This window comes from Lepisosteus platostomus, chromosome 6 (assembly GCF_059453375.1).
Source record: "Lepisosteus platostomus isolate fLepPlt1 chromosome 6, fLepPlt1.hap1, whole genome shotgun sequence".
NCBI lineage: Eukaryota > Metazoa > Chordata > Actinopteri > Semionotiformes > Lepisosteidae > Lepisosteus > Lepisosteus platostomus.
This window is the reverse complement of record NC_142616.1, coordinates 66,992,036-67,008,434: the sequence shown is the minus strand read 5'-3', so window position 1 is coordinate 67,008,434 and position 16,399 is coordinate 66,992,036. Positions and strand designations below refer to the sequence as shown.

Genomic DNA, 16,399 nt, shown 5'->3' with positions numbered 1-16,399 from the left:
GTGTCATGGAGAGCAAGCTGGGGTCTGCGAAAAGACAGATTCCTAATACAAGAAATGGAATATGGCCGATAAAGTGATCTGATCTTGTGTCTTGCTACCTGTCATTGTTTTTGCAACACTGTAATTCATTCATGAAAAAGTGAAAGAAGAAGTGTTAGAGAATGTTAGAGAGTGTCACAGGGAAGTGTAATTGCCGTAACCCAGAGACAAATTGAGAGACACAAAAACAGGACCTACACCAAGGTCTTAGCAATGTTTGTCGAAATTGCCTTACTTAGTTAATCTTTCGTCGAGCTCTTGAACACATTGTATGAACTTTATGACAAACACAATAAATGATATTTAATACAAAAGTAAACACTTGTTTGGTTTTACTTTATATATATACGCGTTATTATTTTAAAAGATTGATTAGAAAAAGTCGACTTTTGACAGCTTTAGCCACACACAAGATGGCGACGATGTGACTCCAGGACCAAAACGTCACGTGTCGAGATTGTTGCTCTCGGGTGAAATTCCCCCCGAAAACAACGGGTAACGACTGCAAGGTTCCACCCGGGAGTGAATTTTCACGAGCTGGAAACGTGTACTGAAGACTGTAGGGTTATTAACTGATGTAAGAAAAATATATTTAAAAAAAAAAGAAATGATTTATTTTTAACTTGAGAAAACGGTCGCGCTTTCGTATGCATGATGGAGGGTGCGGAGGGGTCGCCCCTTCGGATCAGCTGCACGGTCCGAGCTCTGAGCTCCGCGCTGCGGGGCGACCTGGAGGCTGACGCCGGCTCGCAGCGCTCCCCGGTCGGCCGGAGCAGCTCGGCCGGCCCGGGGGGACTCTGGTTCAAGGAGAGCAGCGCGAAAAACCTCCGCAGCAGAGATTTCTTAGCGCCGGCCGCCGTGCTGAAAAAACTGTACCCCGACGGGCAGGTAAGTGGCTGTCGCGCCGGGCTGGACTCGGATGTGAGAGTTTTCCTTCGCCGGTGTTTCGCTGCCGGGCACCGGCCCGTCATCTGACGGCGGACAGGGTCCCCGGGCCCGCGACTGGACCGGACTGGACCCGCTCGCTGCACCGCGGCGTGAAGCCGACAGCGCCGAGCTCCGTGCTGCTGGGAGCGGAGGGGTGGTAGTGGAAGAATATACAGATGGAGGGGTAGAGGAGTGGATAGAGGGATCTAGTGATGGCAGGGTCTCTAGAGGATCGAGGGGTCTCTAGAAGATAGAGGGATCGAGGGGTCTAGAGGATCGAGGAGGGATGGTGGGGTCTCTAGAGGATCGGGGAGGGATGTTGGGGTCTCTAGAGGGGTCTCTAGAGGATCGAGGAGGGATGGTGGGGTCTCTAGAGGATCGAGGGGTCTCTAGAGGATCGAGGAGGGATGTTGGGGTCTCTAGAGGATCGAGGAGGGATTGTGGGGTCTTTAGAGGATCGAGGGGTCTCTAGAGGATCGAGGAGGGATGGTGGGGTCTCTAGAGGATCGAGGGGTCTCTAGAGGATCGGGGAGGGATGGTGGGGTCTCTAGAGGATCGAGGGGTCTCTAGAGGATCGAGGAGGGATGGTGGGGTCTCTAGAGGATCGAGGGATCTCTAGAGGATCGAGGAGGGAAGGTGGCGTCTCTAGAGGGGTCTCTAGAGGATCGAGGAGGGATGGTGGGGTCTCTAGAGGATCGAGGGGTCTCTAGAGGATCGAGGAGGGATGGTGCACAGGCAGACAGAGAGCCGGTGACAGGCCCCTGTTCCCCCGTGTGTGTGCCACAGGTCCCGGGGCCCGTGGTCCAGAGACTGCTGTCCCTGCAGGCGCCGGGCCTGCTCCCGCTGGGGGCGTGTGAGGCGAGCGCAGCGGGGCTGCGGGTTCGAGCCGATCGCCCCGCCGTGTTCCGGGACGTCCTGCAGCACCCCTCCCTGTACCTGGGCCCCCCCCCGGGGCAGCTGGGCAGGGGGGTGGTGCTGAACTGCCCCGTCTTGCACCCCCGGCCCTCCTCCAGCTCCCTCTCTCTCGGCCAGCTGCGCGCTGTGCTCGTCACTGACCACCTGGCGGCGCTGTTTCGCAAGCAAGGGTGAGTAGAGCTGGGGGGGGCGCTGACTGACTGTTGACTAGACTGATTTTTGTAGTTTTTCTCTGGCGGTGATGCCAGAGACACATTTTCACCTCTTTGGATGGCCAGCAGAGTTACTGTATATAACGTAAAAGCAAAACAGAGATCGGAAGGGAGAGGCAGAGGCAGAAGAGGATGTGGTTACAGACGAAGGAGGACGAGTCAGTCCAGCTCGGTGAAATGCATGGAAAATCGGTGTCTGTGTGCGTCTCTCCGTGTGTGCGTCTCTCCGTGTGTGCGTCTCTCCGTGTGTGCGTCTCTCTCTGTGTGCGTCTCTGTGTGCGTCTCTGTGTGCGTCTCTGTGTGCGGCTCTGTGTGCGGCTCTCTCTGTCTCTCTCTGTCTCTCTTTTTGTGCGTCTCTGTGTGCGTCTCTCTCTCTGTGTGCCCTGCAATGGGCTGCCATGTTGTCCTAGGTGTATCCTGCTTTGCACTCATTCCTTCCTGGGATAGCCTCTGGCTCTCCTGGGACCCTGTACTGGATCAAACCGTCATAAAATGGATTGGCAGAACTGATAATGATGATGGTAAAAGGGCAGTACACAGGCTAATATACCGAGAAGTAACCTGCCGATAACAATTGTCTTGTTCACTCCATCTCTGTGTCACGCTGCCTGTCTCTCTCAGGTTCAGTGTCTCCCTGTGCCCGGTCCTAGAGGAAGGAAGTGACATCATCTCATTTCTCCGACTGCTGGGAGTTGATTGGCCCACGGTGTCCACGGGGTGGACCAATCGGGAGACAGAGCAAGCGCTGTGGGAGGCTCTGCTGAAGTCCCCCTACGCTGAGGAGGCAGGAGCTGGTGACCTTGCGGCGGCAGGGGGTGCCAGCAGTGAGAAAGTGGGGAGACGCATACGTGTGGACATCAGGAGGGTGATCCAGGAGCAGAGGCTGCAGGGATACGATCCCAGTCTGACCACCTGCCTGGGTGAGAACGCCGCTGCACTCATTGGGCACTCTTGCTATATCACATTCTCTGTGCATCTCACTCAGTGACGTCACTGGACACTCTTAGCTTCACTGTACCCCACTGTCAACATCACTGGACACTCTTGTCCTGTCTCACTGTCACTGTACCCCACTGTCAACATCACTGGACACTCTTATCCTGTCTCACTGTCACTGTTCCCCTCTGTCAACATCACTGGACACTCTTATCCTGTCTCACTCTCACTGTACCCCTCTGTCAACATCACTGGACACTCTTATCCTGTCTCACTCTCACTGTGCCCCTCTGTCAACATCACTGGACACTCTTATCCTGTCTCACTCTCACTGTACCCCTCTGTCAACATCACTGGACACTCTTATCCTGTCTCACTCTCACTGTACCCCTCTGTCAACATCACTGGACACTCTTATCCTGTCTCACTCTCACTGTGCCCCTCTGTCAACATCACTGGACACTCTTATCCTGTCTCACTGTCACTGTGCCCCTCTGTCAACATCACTGGACACTCTTATCCTGTCTCACTCTCACTGTACCCCTCTGTCAACATCACTGGACACTCTTATCCTGTCTCACTCTCACTGTACCCCACTGTCAACATCACTGGACACTCTTATCCTGTCTCACTCTCACTGTGCCCCTCTGTCAACATCACTGGACACTCTTATCCTGTCTCACTGTCACTGTACCCCTCTGTCAACATCACTGGACACTCTTATCCTGTCTCACTCTCACTGTACCCCTCTGTCGCTGGATGTGCTGACGGTCTTATTCTCCCTGTCACACTGTATTCACTTTTCTACTGTCTGCAGTGTCGCAGTGAAGCTGAGGATGAACCCAAAGGAGTTTTGTTTCCTTGTGTACGTACGTGACGACAGGAGTGCTGGCGTGTGTTGTGTGAGATTCTTATCCGCCCCTGTCTGTCTGTCTGTCTGTCGCAGTGCTGCAGGACAGTGTTGCGCACCTGGCCCAGCTGGAGGGGGCGCTGTCCCGCTGTCAGGTCAGTGCAGCTCGACGATTCTGGCGGCCTGACGAGGCCAGGGCCTCCTCTCTTTCGCGGCCTCGCGGGCCAGTTGTTTGATGGGATGAGGTCAAGAGCGGAGCCACAGGCCTCTCAGTGCTCCCCTCTCTGTCTCCCCCTGCAGGCGGCGGCCTGCACAGTGCTCCACATCGCTGGGAGTCCGGGGGAGTTCCGACAGCAGCAGCTGGCCGTGCTGTGGCAGGCAGTGGGCCTGCGGGCTCCGGGGGGGCCAGGTGTCCGGCAGGTAGGCTGGGGTGCACGGGGGGGAGCCCCCACTGGATTTTAGCTACCTAGCTCAGGAACCCCCAATCCGGCCCCCAAATTCCCAGGTTCCCCCGCGAGCGCCCCCATATGGAGTGCTGGTTGTCAGTGAGGGGGAGTCGTCGTCGATGAGACTAGTACCGGCCCGTACTGGCTGTGTCCCAGCGGAGAGAGAGGGCGATGCAGAGTCTGCACGTTGTTGAGAGCTCTCACTTTCTGTATTGCAGAGACTCCTGCTCTGCGGCCCAGTACAGACCAGCGGTTCAGACTCTGAGCTCAGCGCCTGCCAGTATCTCCAGTAAGTGCCTAATCAGGCTCCTGATGTGGCCCTCTGTCTCGGGGTGTCTGACTGTGAGCCCCGCTCTCTCGGGGTGTCTGACTGTGAGCCTCGCTGTCTCGGGGTGTCTGACTGTGAGCCTCGCTCTCTCGGGGTGTCTGACTGTGAGCCTCGCTGTCTCGGGGTGTCTGACTGTGAGCCTCACTCTCTCTCTCTCGGGGTGTCTGACTGTGAGCCTCGCTCTCTCGGGGTGTCTGACTGTGAGCCTCGCTCTCTCGGGGTGTCTGACTGTGAGCTTTGCTCTCTCGGGGTGTCTGACTGTGAGCCTCGCTGTCTCGGGGTGTCTGACTGTGAGCCTCACTCTCTCTCTCTCGGGGTGTCTGACTGTGAGCCTCGCTCTCTCGGGGTGTCTGACTGTGAGCTTTGCTCTCTCGGGGTGTCTGACTGTGAGCCCCGCTCTCTCTCTCTCTCGGGGTGTCTGACTGCGAGCATCGCTCTCTCGGGGTGTCTGACTGTGAGCCCCGCTCTCTTGGGGTGTCTGACTGTGAGCCCCGCTCTCTCTCTCTCTCGGGGTGTCTGACTGTGAGCCCCGCTGTCTCGGGGTGTCTGACTGTGATCCTCGCTGTCTCGGGGTGTCTGACTGTGAGCCCCGCTGTCTCGGGGTGTCTGACTGTGAGCCCCGCTCTTTCTCTCTCTCAGGGTGTCTGACTGCGAGCCTCGCTCTCTCGGGGTGTCTGACTGCGAGCCCCGCTCTCTTGGGGTGTCTGACTGTGAGCCCCGCTGTCTCGGGGTGTCTGACTGTGAGCCCCGCTCTCTCTCTCTCTCGGGGTGTCTGACTGCGAGCCCCGCTCTCTTGGGGTGTCTGACTGTGAGCCCCGCTCTCTCTCTCTCTTGGGGTGTCTGACTGTGAGCCCCGCTCTCTCTCGCTGTCTCGGGGTGTCTGACTGTGAGCCTCGCTCTCTCGGGGTGTCTGACTGTGAGCCTCACTCTCTCTCTGGGTGTCTGACTGTGAGCCTCGCTGTCTCGGGGTGTCTGACTGTGAGCCCCGCTCTCTCGGGGTGTCTGACTGTGAGCCCCGCTCTCTCTCTCTCTCGGGGTGTCTGACTGCGAGCCCCGCTCTCTTGGGGTGTCTGACTGTGAGCCCCGCTCTCTCTCTCTCTTGGGGTGTCTGACTGTGAGCCCCGCTCTCTCTCTCTCTTGGGGTGTCTGACTGTGAGCCCCGCTCTCTCTCGCTGTCTCGGGGTGTCTGACTGTGAGCCCCGCTCTCTCTCGCTGTCTCGGGGTGTCTGACTGTGAGCCCCGCTCTCTCTCGCTGTCTCGGGGTGTCTGACTGTGAGCCTCGCTGTCTCGGGGTGTCTGACTGTGAGCCTCGCTCTCTCTCTCTCTCGGGGTTTCTGACTGTGAACCTCGCTCTCTCGGGGTGTCTGACTGTGAGCCTCGCTCTCTCTCTCTCTCTCTGGGTGTCTGACTGTGAGCCTCGCTGTCTCGGGGTGTCTGACTGTGAGCCTCACTCTCTCTCTCTCTGGGTGTCTGACTGTGAGCCTCGCTGTCTCGGGGTGTCTGACTGTGAGCCCCGCTGTCTCGGGGTGTCTGACTGTGAGCCCCGCTGTCTCGGGGTGTCTGACTGTGAGCCTCGCTCTCTCGGGGTGTCTGACTGTGAGCCTCGCTCTCTCGGGGTGTCTGACTGTGAGCCTCGCTCTCTCGGGGTGTCTGACTGTGAGCCTCGCTCTCTCTCTCTCTCGGGGTTTCTGACTGTGAACCTCGCTCTCTCGGGGTGTCTGACTGTGAGCCTCGCTCTCTCTCTCTCTCTGGGTGTCTGACTGTGAGCCTCGCTGTCTCGGGGTGTCTGACTGTGAGCCTCACTCTCTCTCTCTCGGGGTGTCTGACTGTGAGCCTCGCTCTCTCGGGGTGTCTGACTGTGAGCCTCGCTCTCTCGGGGTGTCTGACTGTGAGCTTTGCTCTCTCGGGGTGTCTGACTGTGAGCCTCGCTGTCTCGGGGTGTCTGACTGTGAGCCTCACTCTCTCTCTCTCGGGGTGTCTGACTGTGAGCCTCGCTCTCTCGGGGTGTCTGACTGTGAGCTTTGCTCTCTCGGGGTGTCTGACTGTGAGCCCCGCTCTCTCTCTCTCTCGGGGTGTCTGACTGCGAGCCTCGCTCTCTCGGGGTGTCTGACTGTGAGCCCCGCTCTCTTGGGGTGTCTGACTGTGAGCCCCGCTCTCTCTCTCTCTCGGGGTGTCTGACTGTGAGCCCCGCTGTCTCGGGGTGTCTGACTGTGATCCTCGCTGTCTCGGGGTGTCTGACTGTGAGCCCCGCTGTCTCGGGGTGTCTGACTGTGAGCCCCGCTCTTTCTCTCTCTCAGGGTGTCTGACTGCGAGCCTCGCTCTCTCGGGGTGTCTGACTGCGAGCCCCGCTCTCTTGGGGTGTCTGACTGTGAGCCCCGCTGTCTCGGGGTGTCTGACTGTGAGCCCCGCTCTCTCTCTCTCTCGGGGTGTCTGACTGCGAGCCCCGCTCTCTTGGGGTGTCTGACTGTGAGCCCCGCTCTCTCTCTCTCTTGGGGTGTCTGACTGTGAGCCCCGCTCTCTCTCGCTGTCTCGGGGTGTCTGACTGTGAGCCTCGCTCTCTCGGGGTGTCTGACTGTGAGCCTCGCTCTCTCGGGGTGTCTGACTGTGAGCCTCACTCTCTCTCTCTCTGGGTGTCTGACTGTGAGCCTCGCTGTCTCGGGGTGTCTGACTGTGAGCCCCGCTCTCTCGGGGTGTCTGACTGTGAGCCCCGCTCTCTCTCTCTCTCGGGGTGTCTGACTGCGAGCCCCGCTCTCTTGGGGTGTCTGACTGTGAGCCCCGCTCTCTCTCTCTCTTGGGGTGTCTGACTGTGAGCCCCGCTCTCTCTCGCTGTCTCGGGGTGTCTGACTGTGAGCCCCGCTCTCTCTCGCTGTCTCGGGGTGTCTGACTGTGAGCCCCGCTCTCTCTCGCTGTCTCGGGGTGTCTGACTGTGAGCCCCGCTCTCTCTCGCTGTCTCGGGGTGTCTGACTGTGAGCCTCGCTGTCTCGGGGTGTCTGACTGTGAGCCTCGCTCTCTCTCTCTCTCGGGGTTTCTGACTGTGAACCTCGCTCTCTCGGGGTGTCTGACTGTGAGCCTCGCTCTCTCTCTCTCTCTCTGGGTGTCTGACTGTGAGCCTCGCTGTCTCGGGGTGTCTGACTGTGAGCCTCACTCTCTCTCTCTCTGGGTGTCTGACTGTGAGCCTCGCTGTCTCGGGGTGTCTGACTGTGAGCCCCGCTGTCTCGGGGTGTCTGACTGTGAGCCCCGCTGTCTCGGGGTGTCTGACTGTGAGCCTCGCTCTCTCGGGGTGTCTGACTGTGAGCCTCGCTCTCTCGGGGTGTCTGACTGTGAGCCTCGCTCTCTCGGGGTGTCTGACTGTGAGCCTCGCTCTCTCTCTCTCTCGGGGTTTCTGACTGTGAACCTCGCTCTCTCGGGGTGTCTGACTGTGAGCCTCGCTCTCTCTCTCTCTCTGGGTGTCTGACTGTGAGCCTCGCTGTCTCGGGGTGTCTGACTGTGAGCCTCACTCTCTCTCTCTCTGGGTGTCTGACTGTGAGCCTCGCTGTCTCGGGGTGTCTGACTGTGAGCCTCGCTCTCTCGGGGTGTCTGACTGTGAGCCTCGCTCTCTCTCTCTCGGGGTGTCTGACTGTGATCCTTGCTGTCTTGGGGTGTCTGACTGCGAGCCCCGCTCTCTCTTGCTCGGGGGTCCTCAGTGTGACACTGTGCTTGTGTCCGCAGGCTGCGAAGAGCCCAGATGAGGGAGGCTTCAGAGATGAAGTATGGAGAAGTTCAAGGTGACCGACTGCTGTGTAACTCCCTGCTCTGGGGGAAGGGCATCACAGCGACACCAGCCCTGAGTCCCTCAGTGACCTTCTCTGTGCAGAGCTGCTCTTGTAACAGTGCTTTCATTTCCAGGCCAGGCCTGGGACGACATCATCAGGGTCATGACCTCTGCCACAGTGAAGTTTGACCTGCTGTCCTCTGCACATCACAGTCCGGTGAGTTGTAGACATTGGCACACCGACCAGACCAACCGACACTGACCGCTCAGTCAGAATGGTATTCCTCAGCCAGTTGGTGACCACACAGACTGACACTGACCGCTCGGACAGAATGGTATTCCTCAGCCAGTTGGTGACCGCGCAGACTGACACTGACCGCTCGGACAGATTGGTATTCCTCAGCCAGTTGGTGACCCCGCAGACTGACACTGACCGCTCGGACAGAATGTTATTCCTCAGCCAGTTGGTAGCCACACAGACTGACACTGACCGCTCGGACAGAATGGTATTCCTCAGCCAGTTGGTGACCACGCAGCCTGACACTGACCGCTCGGACAGAATGGTATTCCTCAGCCAGTTGGTGACCACGCAGCCTGACACTGACCGCTCGGACAGAATGGTATTCCTCAGCCAGTTGGTGACCGCACAGACTGACACTGACCGCTCGGACAGAATGGTATTCCTCAGTCAGTTGGTGACCGCGCAGACTGACACTGACCGCTCGGACAGATTGGTATTCCTCAGCCAGTTGGTGACCCCGCAGACTGACACTGACCGCTCGGACAGAATGTTATTCCTCAGCCAGTTGGTAGCCACACAGACTGACACTGACCGATCGGACAGAATGGTATTCCTCAGCCAGTTGGTGACCACGCAGCCTGACACTGACCGCTCGGACAGAATGGTATTCCTCAGCCAGTTGGTGACCGCGCAGACTGACACTGACCGCTCGGACAGAATGGTATTCCTGTCAGTTGGTGACCGCGCAGACTGACACTGACCGCTCGGACAGAATGGTATTCCTCAGCCAGTTGGTGATCGCACAGACTGACACTGAACGCTCGGACAGATTGGTATTCCTCAGCCAGTTGGTGACCACGCAGACTGACACTGACCGCTCGGACAGAATGGTATTCCTCAGCCAGTTGGTGACCGCACAGACTGACACTGACCGCTCGGACAGACGGACTGATGATGAAGACACGGGGCTGGAGAGAGGAGGATGAGGATGAGGGAAGGTGGGCAGTGCTGTGCTGACGGGCGCCGGGCGCTGTCGTGTCAGGTGACCCTGGATGTGCGGCGCGAGGCGTGTGTGTCCACGAAGGGGGGGCGCGGCGGAGTCTTCGTGCTGTACAACTGCGCCCGCCTCGCCACGCTCTTCGCCAACTACCAGCAGGCCGTGCAGCAAGGTTGGCTCCCTCCCTCAGAGTGTCATCGCCCCTCCCTCTGGCTCACTCTCGCCACGCCGCTGTCTCCAGCTCTCCTCTCAACCCTGTCCCCTTGTCTGTCTCTCTGTCTAACCCTGTCCCCTTGTCTTTCTGTCTCTCTCTCTAACCCTGTCCCCCTGTCCTACTGTCCTACTGTCTCTCTCTCTAGCCCTGTGTCCTTGTCTTTCTGTCTCTCTCTCTAACCCTGTCCCCTTGACTTTCTGTCGCTCTCTCTAACCCTGTCCCCTTGACTTTCTGTCTCTCTCTCTAACCCTGTCCCCTTGTCTTTCTGTCTCTCTCTAACCCTGTCCTACTGTCCTACTGTCTCTCTCTCTAACCCTGTCCCCTTGTCTTTCTGTCTCTCTCTCTAACCCTGTCCCCTTGTCTTTCTGTCTCTCTCTCTAACCCTGTCCCCTTGACTTTCTGTCTCTATCTAACCCTGTCTCCTTCGTCTTTCTGTCTCTCTCTCTAACCTTGTCTCCTTGTTTTTCTGTCTCTCTCTCTAACCCTGTCCCCTTGTCTTTCTGTCTCTCTCTCTAACCCTGTCCCTCTCTCCCTCTCTCTAGTCCTGTCCTCTCTCCTTCTGTCTCTCTCTCTAGTCCTGTCCCCTCTCCTTTTCCTCTCTGTTTTGCCCATCTAATTCCCTGTCTCTCTCTCAGGACTCTACCCACAGATGCCTGAAGCCTCACAGCTGGACTTCACCTGCCTTAAAGAAGAGGTATGTGCCTTTCTTTCATGAAGGAACTAGGACTGCTGTGTAGCTGTCCTCAGGGTATGTATATCAGTGACATGTCAGGCACAGACAGGTGGCACCATGCACTTTGTACATCATGGGCACTGAGTGGTCACAGTGGAGCATGGTACTGCCCTCTTGTGCGTCATCGCAGCTGTTGGGTGTCGTTTTCTTCCCATAGTTGTTTCAGCAGGGCAGTTGGGTTTGTATCTTTTTGTGCAGGTTATAAAAACAGGTGTATTTCCACACACCTGCAATCGCCCCAGTTCTCTTCCATAGAACACAGCGGCAGATCACTGCCTGTGTTTCTCCACCAGGGGGAGTGGCTTCTGCTGTTCAATTACATCATCCCCTTCCTGGAGCTGCTGGAGCAGTCAGGACAGGCGCTGGGAGAGCTCGGGAGAGAGGCGGGGCCGCGGATCAGCCTGGGGACCGAGGCGGTGAGATGTGAGGGGCAGGAGGAGGGTGTAAACAAGCTTGTGAAATGACAGAAAAAGAAGGAGAACTTCACATGTTGTCCTGTTGCAAGGTAACTCCTTCAGGCAAGCGCTGATGCATTACGGGTATCTACAGCGCACATACAGGTCTGTGGAGTTTTGTACGGCAGTGTTCAGGTGTGCTCTGATGGAGGCATGTTCAGATACACAGATATACAGGTGTGCTTTGTCTGGAATCCTGTACAAATGTCTTCACCACAAAGGTATACGCAGTGTGTTCAAGAGTGCTCACTATGGAGTTCTATGTACAGTACAGTAAGGAGGTGTGTGTACAGGTGTGCTCAGTGTGGGGTTATGTACAGGTGTGTTCAGTATGGTGGTCTATGTGCACAGTATACAGGTCTGGTGTCTGTGACTCGGACCTCTTTCTCTCATCATCTCTCTGCAGGTGTGTAAGTTCCTGGTGTCTCTCAGCATGGACTTCAGCTCCTACTACAACAGAGTCCACATCCTTGGGGTAAGTGAGGCTGGACAGCGTCTCCCACTCTGCTGCGATCTTGCTCCGCCCCTGGCCCGGCTCCTGGCTCTGCTCTGTGTGCCTTCCCCTGTCTCCGTTCGTCCATCACGGCCTTCCTTGAGCCCTCTCACTGTCCCCGTCCCCCCTGCACATCTTCAGGCAGTGTCCCACGCTGATGGGCCCGAGGAGAGAGGATACACGTCTTGACAATCCGATCAGGCCCTGACGATGTCAACCGAGTGTAGTTTTTCAGAATGATCCCAAATCAGAGACCCCAGTTCAGAGAGCGACTGTGTGAAAATCGGAGGAACTCCGTGAAAGTGCATTAAAAAAAAAAAATCGAGAACAGAAGGAACTCTACCCAAAGGGTGGTGGGAGGGGGGAACAAACGGCCCGGCCATGTGGTTGAAGCCGGTACCCTGGCAAGAAACAGCTGGGTGAGATTCTCAGACCCACGAGCGGCTGACAGTTGGTACTTCGTTGATCTGCTCCTCTCGAGTGTTGTCACGTTTTCGGTCTTTGCCCTGCACCCCTCCTGGGGCGAGGGGGGCGCGACGGTGCGTATGCCCCTGGCCCCCGGGGCGATTCCTGACTTGACCTCCTCCCTCTCCTCCCCTGTGCAGGAGCCCCGGCCTCACCTGTTCGCCCAGATGCTCTCCCGCCTCCGGCTGCTGGGCGCCGTGCAGCGGCTGTTCCACTGCGCCCTGGAGATGCTGCACGTGCCCCCCCTCCGCCAGCTGTAGGCGCAGGGCGCCCCGCCCTGCCCCCCCGCCCCCCGCCCGCCTGGCGTCCACTTCCGACTCCTCCCAAGTCTTTCCGGAAAAACGTTTTTTTTGCGAAGCTTTTCCAAGTGCTTGGAACCCCTGGGCGCAAACGGACTGGGGTAGCGATGATGAGAGAGACGATGCCAAGACGCCCAGTGACTGCCGTGGGTGGGTCGAGCAGCATCGCCCCCAGCGTTACCTTTATCTCGCCGGTCAACAGCGCCCCCCAGTGGCTGGCTGAAGGCGTGCAAGACAGCCCTGCTACAGTCCGGCCTGTGGAGGGCGCTGTGGAAGCGGGCAGCGTCAGGAAGGACCGGTCCCGCGACTGTGTTGGATCGCCCCCCCGGTTCTGGAACGAAGGGCCGTAGAGGCCGTTAGCGATCGGGTGTGTGTGTGCATGCAATAAAATAGCTGAGAAAATTCCAGGATTTCCGACGAGATGAAGATGAAATTATGGTGTTGCACAAGCGGGAGGGTTAAAACCCCACCTGCAAAAGTGCCTCGATGAGAGGAGATAGATACGCGAGACCAGGGCGTCCGGAGCACTACCCTGGCCTGCTTCAGCAACCAGCCCACTGGAGGTCCTCAGATCCACGAGCAGGCTCTCGTCCTCTCCTTTATAACCTTTATACTCCCTCAACAGAGGGCCTTTCCAGGCAAAGATCTGGGAGTCTGAAACAAGCTGCCCCCTGAGGCGAGGGGATGAACACGTACACACGGCACCAACTGCAGAGTGATTTTTTTTTTTTTTTTGCAAGTTTTGATTTTATTTTAATTTCCAGACTTTCCCCTTGTACAGTTTTACACGATGGAGGAAGGAGACGCCACGATCACTCCTCCCCCCCTCCCTCCCTCCTCCATACCCCCCCAACCTCCCATCAGGTTTCTTAAAGAAAAAGAATACGGCCATCCGGGTGAGGAAAAGACAAGTGAGGATGATGTCATACTAACTGCCCCGCCCCTTCCTGTCCCGACTCCTCCCAGAATAGTGACATCATCATATTCCCTGGGGGACGTCCTGCATGTCTGCCCACTGTTCTGAGCAGACATGGGAGAGTAGGCTATACCACTCTCTCTCTGAAACGGGGGTGCGTCGGTGACCCCTGTCGGGGCACTCTCCTCGTTCCCCTGTCTCGCTCCAGCTGGAGGCAGCCAGACTTTGCACTTCCATTCCAGAACTGACCCTTAATTCCTTAATTCAGTTAGGCACTGCAGGTCACTTCCTTAACGAAGGAGAGCCCGGCGCCTGGAACTGTTCGGAAGGGGTCGAAGCCGAGACGACAGGTTGCGATGTGGCACAACAGTACAGAGGTCAAATAAAAAACCGCCCATAAATGAATCTTCAAAATAGCTAAAAATAAATAAATATATGTGTGTGTATATATATATAAAACAAGCTTATAAAATGGTTGTAAAGGCATTGCATGTTGTCTTGTTTCTAAGGGAGAAAGGGAAAAAAAGGGGTGTCTTTTTTTGGCAATATCGCGTCTGTCTTCAGGGTGTTGCAGGGCGACACCACCCCTCCCTCCCTCCAACAAAACCCAAAGAAAACCAGAGACAAACAAATGAAGCTCTGTCTGTGTATCAGCCTCTGTGTTCCTGCACGTGAAGATCAGCAGAACACCGCCTGTCAAATTTCTGTTCCTGGAGGAATGTTGCTACTGATCTGGGCACTAGGGGATCCTGATGAAACAGTGGGGTAAATTTACCCTTCTCATCTTTACAAAATGGTTTCTCTAAACCTCTTCAAAATCCACATTCCTTGCCGTCTCCACTGTAGCTACCATCATCTTCATCTGTAAACATTAACCACGATGCTTTTTTTTTCTTCTATAAAATAACACACAGCTCCCCTTCCACGCTCCTCTGGGCCCAGGAGTTAGTTGGTGAAGGGGTGAAATGGAAACTCTCTGAAACAAGCCCGATGTGATGGCTACATAAAAAGACAGGTGGCAGATAGACAGGTTGGTAGACAGAAGTTCAGGTCTAGCAGCTATAGCAATCTAGAAAAAACATTCAGATGTAAACATTGAGTTACCTGGGCAGCACTGACCCATAGAGAGACAGATAAGATAGACACAGTGAATTCTGGGTATGCATATTAATTAGCCCCTCCCTCCCCACCACATCACAATGCCCAGGTCCAGTGTGGATACAGACAAAGCAAGCAGCCGAGCCTTGCAAAGATACCCAGGAGAGATCTGCCTGTGTCTCTGGTCACAGCGAGCTAAGCCACACTGACGAGCCCTTATAAGGTCAAAACGGCTGTCTGAGGCTGCTTACTCTGAGGCAATACTAATTAATATCAATATCCGTCATTCGTTCCGCCTGCCTGCGGTTCAGAAGCTGACGGATCGCTGGAGGGTGCTGCCTGTGAGCCAGGATCGCTGCACGGTGGCAGCAGTTTGCGGCGGTACCCAGAGTACCCTTTCACCACCCCAGCACAGCTCTGCTCTTGTCCAGCTCCCGGTTCCCAGTTCAACTGGGCCGGTCAGCAGGAAGGACGCGGCTGTCTCCTGCAGACGAGCTCCGCTCCCCCCCGCGGGCTTGAGTCCGCTCGGCAGGGGTCCGAGGTACAGAGGGCTCGCAGGGAAGCGGGAGGCTGAACCAGGCTGAACTCGAGGACATGTGCGGGGGAAATGTCTGGTTATGCGTCTTGGGGCGTGAGATGACATCATTCCAGAGGCAACTCCTCCCTCCCTCCTGCACCTACAGGAGGCGACGGAGTGGATCTTGTGGGGCCAGTAACGCGTGTCTAGCAACTGTGGTCCTCCGAGACGGGCAGAGAATCAGGGCCTCACCTCCCGGACCTCGTGCACCCCCCCAGACCTGCACGCTCCCTCCCCCTGCTGGATGAGGCAGGAGGCTCCTCTCTCTCTCTCTCTCTCTCTCTGTCTTTGTCCTCGGGCAGGAGCGCTTTAAAAACAACACGATAGAAATATTCTCCTCTCTGATGAAAAAGATACAAAATGTATAAAAAAAGTTGCTTGCATTTAAGTTTTACTTCTTCGCCTCCACGCTGCTGTGGTTCTTGTGCGAGTGTGTATTTTCTCTGTCCTGTGAGCAAATCTTCTGCTGAGCCAGTTCATCCATGTCGCCGTGGCGATTTCGCGGTGCGGATACGGTGTATTATGGCCAACCGGGCTGTGCCACGATGCCAGCCTGAGTCTCTCTCTCTCCCCCGACGGGGCGCAACCACATTCTTACCCCCCACCCCCTGCGCCTGGCCCGGCCTGGCCACCCTGCTCCTGCAGGCAAAGTCCTCCTGTATCCCACGGTGCCGCAGCGGCCTGTCGGGAGCTGACTGCTCCTGTCCTGCCGGGGACAGCGGGGAGCCACAGACACACTGCACTGTGGGAAGCTGGGGGTGTCATCAGGACTGTCCTTCGCTTCGAGCAACTCTGCAAAAACAAAAAAGGGCGGGGGCTGGGCTTAAAATCAGAGAGGTGGTGGAGAGAGGTCACGTGCACGAGCACATTAATACACACGCCCTCGGACACGGACACACTCGGCTAGAGAGGTGAAGCCGTTTCAGGGACTGTGGCAGCTCTGGTGATACTACTGTGGTGTCAACACCCCGACATTGTCTCAGTCTTGGGGTGTGGCAAACGTACCAACAGCACCATGCATTAGTGCAGCCTCATTCAGAAAAGTGTGTACAGTTTTGTTCACCACACTGCAAAACTTTACTGAGTGAAGGAATCAGTCTAGAGAAGATCAGCCAGACAGAGTTTCGGGAGGGAACATCCTGCACTGCCGCACAGTGAAGATGATGAGGGGACCTGATAGGAGTATTGGAAAAATATCCTCAAAGGCCCCAACAAAGTCAACTTCTTCAGAATGAACACTGAAACACGAGCCAGACGACTCGGGGGGGTGCGGAAACTACAGGGAGGAGCGTTTCAAAACGGAGAACGGGAGGCACTTCTTCACACAAAGGGTGGTGGGAGTATGGAACAGGCTACCCAGCATTGGGGGTTGAAACCGATACCCTGGCGTCTCTCAAAACATTAGTTGGGTGAGACCCTAGGATCAACTGACTGCTCACTGCTCAGAATGGGCTGGACGGTGCTGGACGGCCTCCTCTCCTCCAAAAAGGAGCTTCCTTCCTGGCCT

General features: G+C 56.6%; 2 protein-coding genes across 6 annotated transcripts in view; one reads left to right on the top strand and one right to left on the bottom strand.

The window, feature by feature from the left end:
• The first annotated feature begins 529 nt into the window (after window positions 1-529).
• dalrd3 (DALR anticodon binding domain containing 3) lies at window positions 530-13,703 on the top strand. Of its 4 annotated transcripts, none has more exons than XR_015939683.1 (13): window positions 530-927; window positions 1,753-2,051; window positions 2,715-3,013; window positions 3,976-4,034; window positions 4,180-4,299; window positions 4,544-4,614; window positions 8,362-8,417; window positions 8,539-8,621; window positions 9,688-9,814; window positions 10,492-10,550; window positions 10,883-11,012; window positions 11,451-11,519; window positions 12,143-12,222. XR_015939683.1 is itself a non-coding variant. In XM_088637111.1 (13 exons), exons 1-13 carry the CDS (start codon window positions 691-693, stop codon window positions 12,260-12,262), a joined length of 1,722 nt encoding a protein of 573 aa, XP_088493237.1. In that variant the 5' UTR covers window positions 531-690; the 3' UTR covers window positions 12,263-13,703. The 4 variants fall into 4 exon arrangements, 2 of the variants coding, with proteins under 2 accessions (XP_088493238.1, XP_088493237.1); XR_015939682.1 differs by having other exon boundaries at window positions 10,883-11,094; window positions 12,143-12,172; XM_088637111.1 differs by having other exon boundaries at window positions 531-927; window positions 10,883-11,005; window positions 12,143-13,703.
• celsr3 (cadherin, EGF LAG seven-pass G-type receptor 3) overlaps window positions 13,021-16,399 on the bottom strand; it is a 52,027-nt gene continuing 48,648 nt past the window's right edge. For both annotated transcript variants that reach the window (XM_088637108.1, XM_088637109.1), the window contains exon 36: window positions 13,021-15,684. In XM_088637108.1, the coding sequence (XP_088493234.1) occupies window positions 15,657-15,684 (28 nt within the window). In that variant the 3' untranslated portion in view covers window positions 13,021-15,656. The remainder of the gene's footprint in view (window positions 15,685-16,399) is intronic.

Bases quoted from the DNA above. Each gene is read 5' to 3' on its own strand.
- dalrd3 (XM_088637111.1), top strand. From the start codon at position 691: ATGATGGAGGGTGCGGAGGGGTCGCCCCTTCGGATCAGCTGCACGGTC. The intron at 9,815-10,491 runs GTTGGCTCCCTC...TCTCTCTCTCAG, and splicing joins CCAGCAGGCCGTGCAGCAAG to GACTCTACCCACAGATGCCT. The intron at 10,551-10,882 runs GTATGTGCCTTT...TTTCTCCACCAG, and splicing joins TCACCTGCCTTAAAGAAGAG to GGGGAGTGGCTTCTGCTGTT.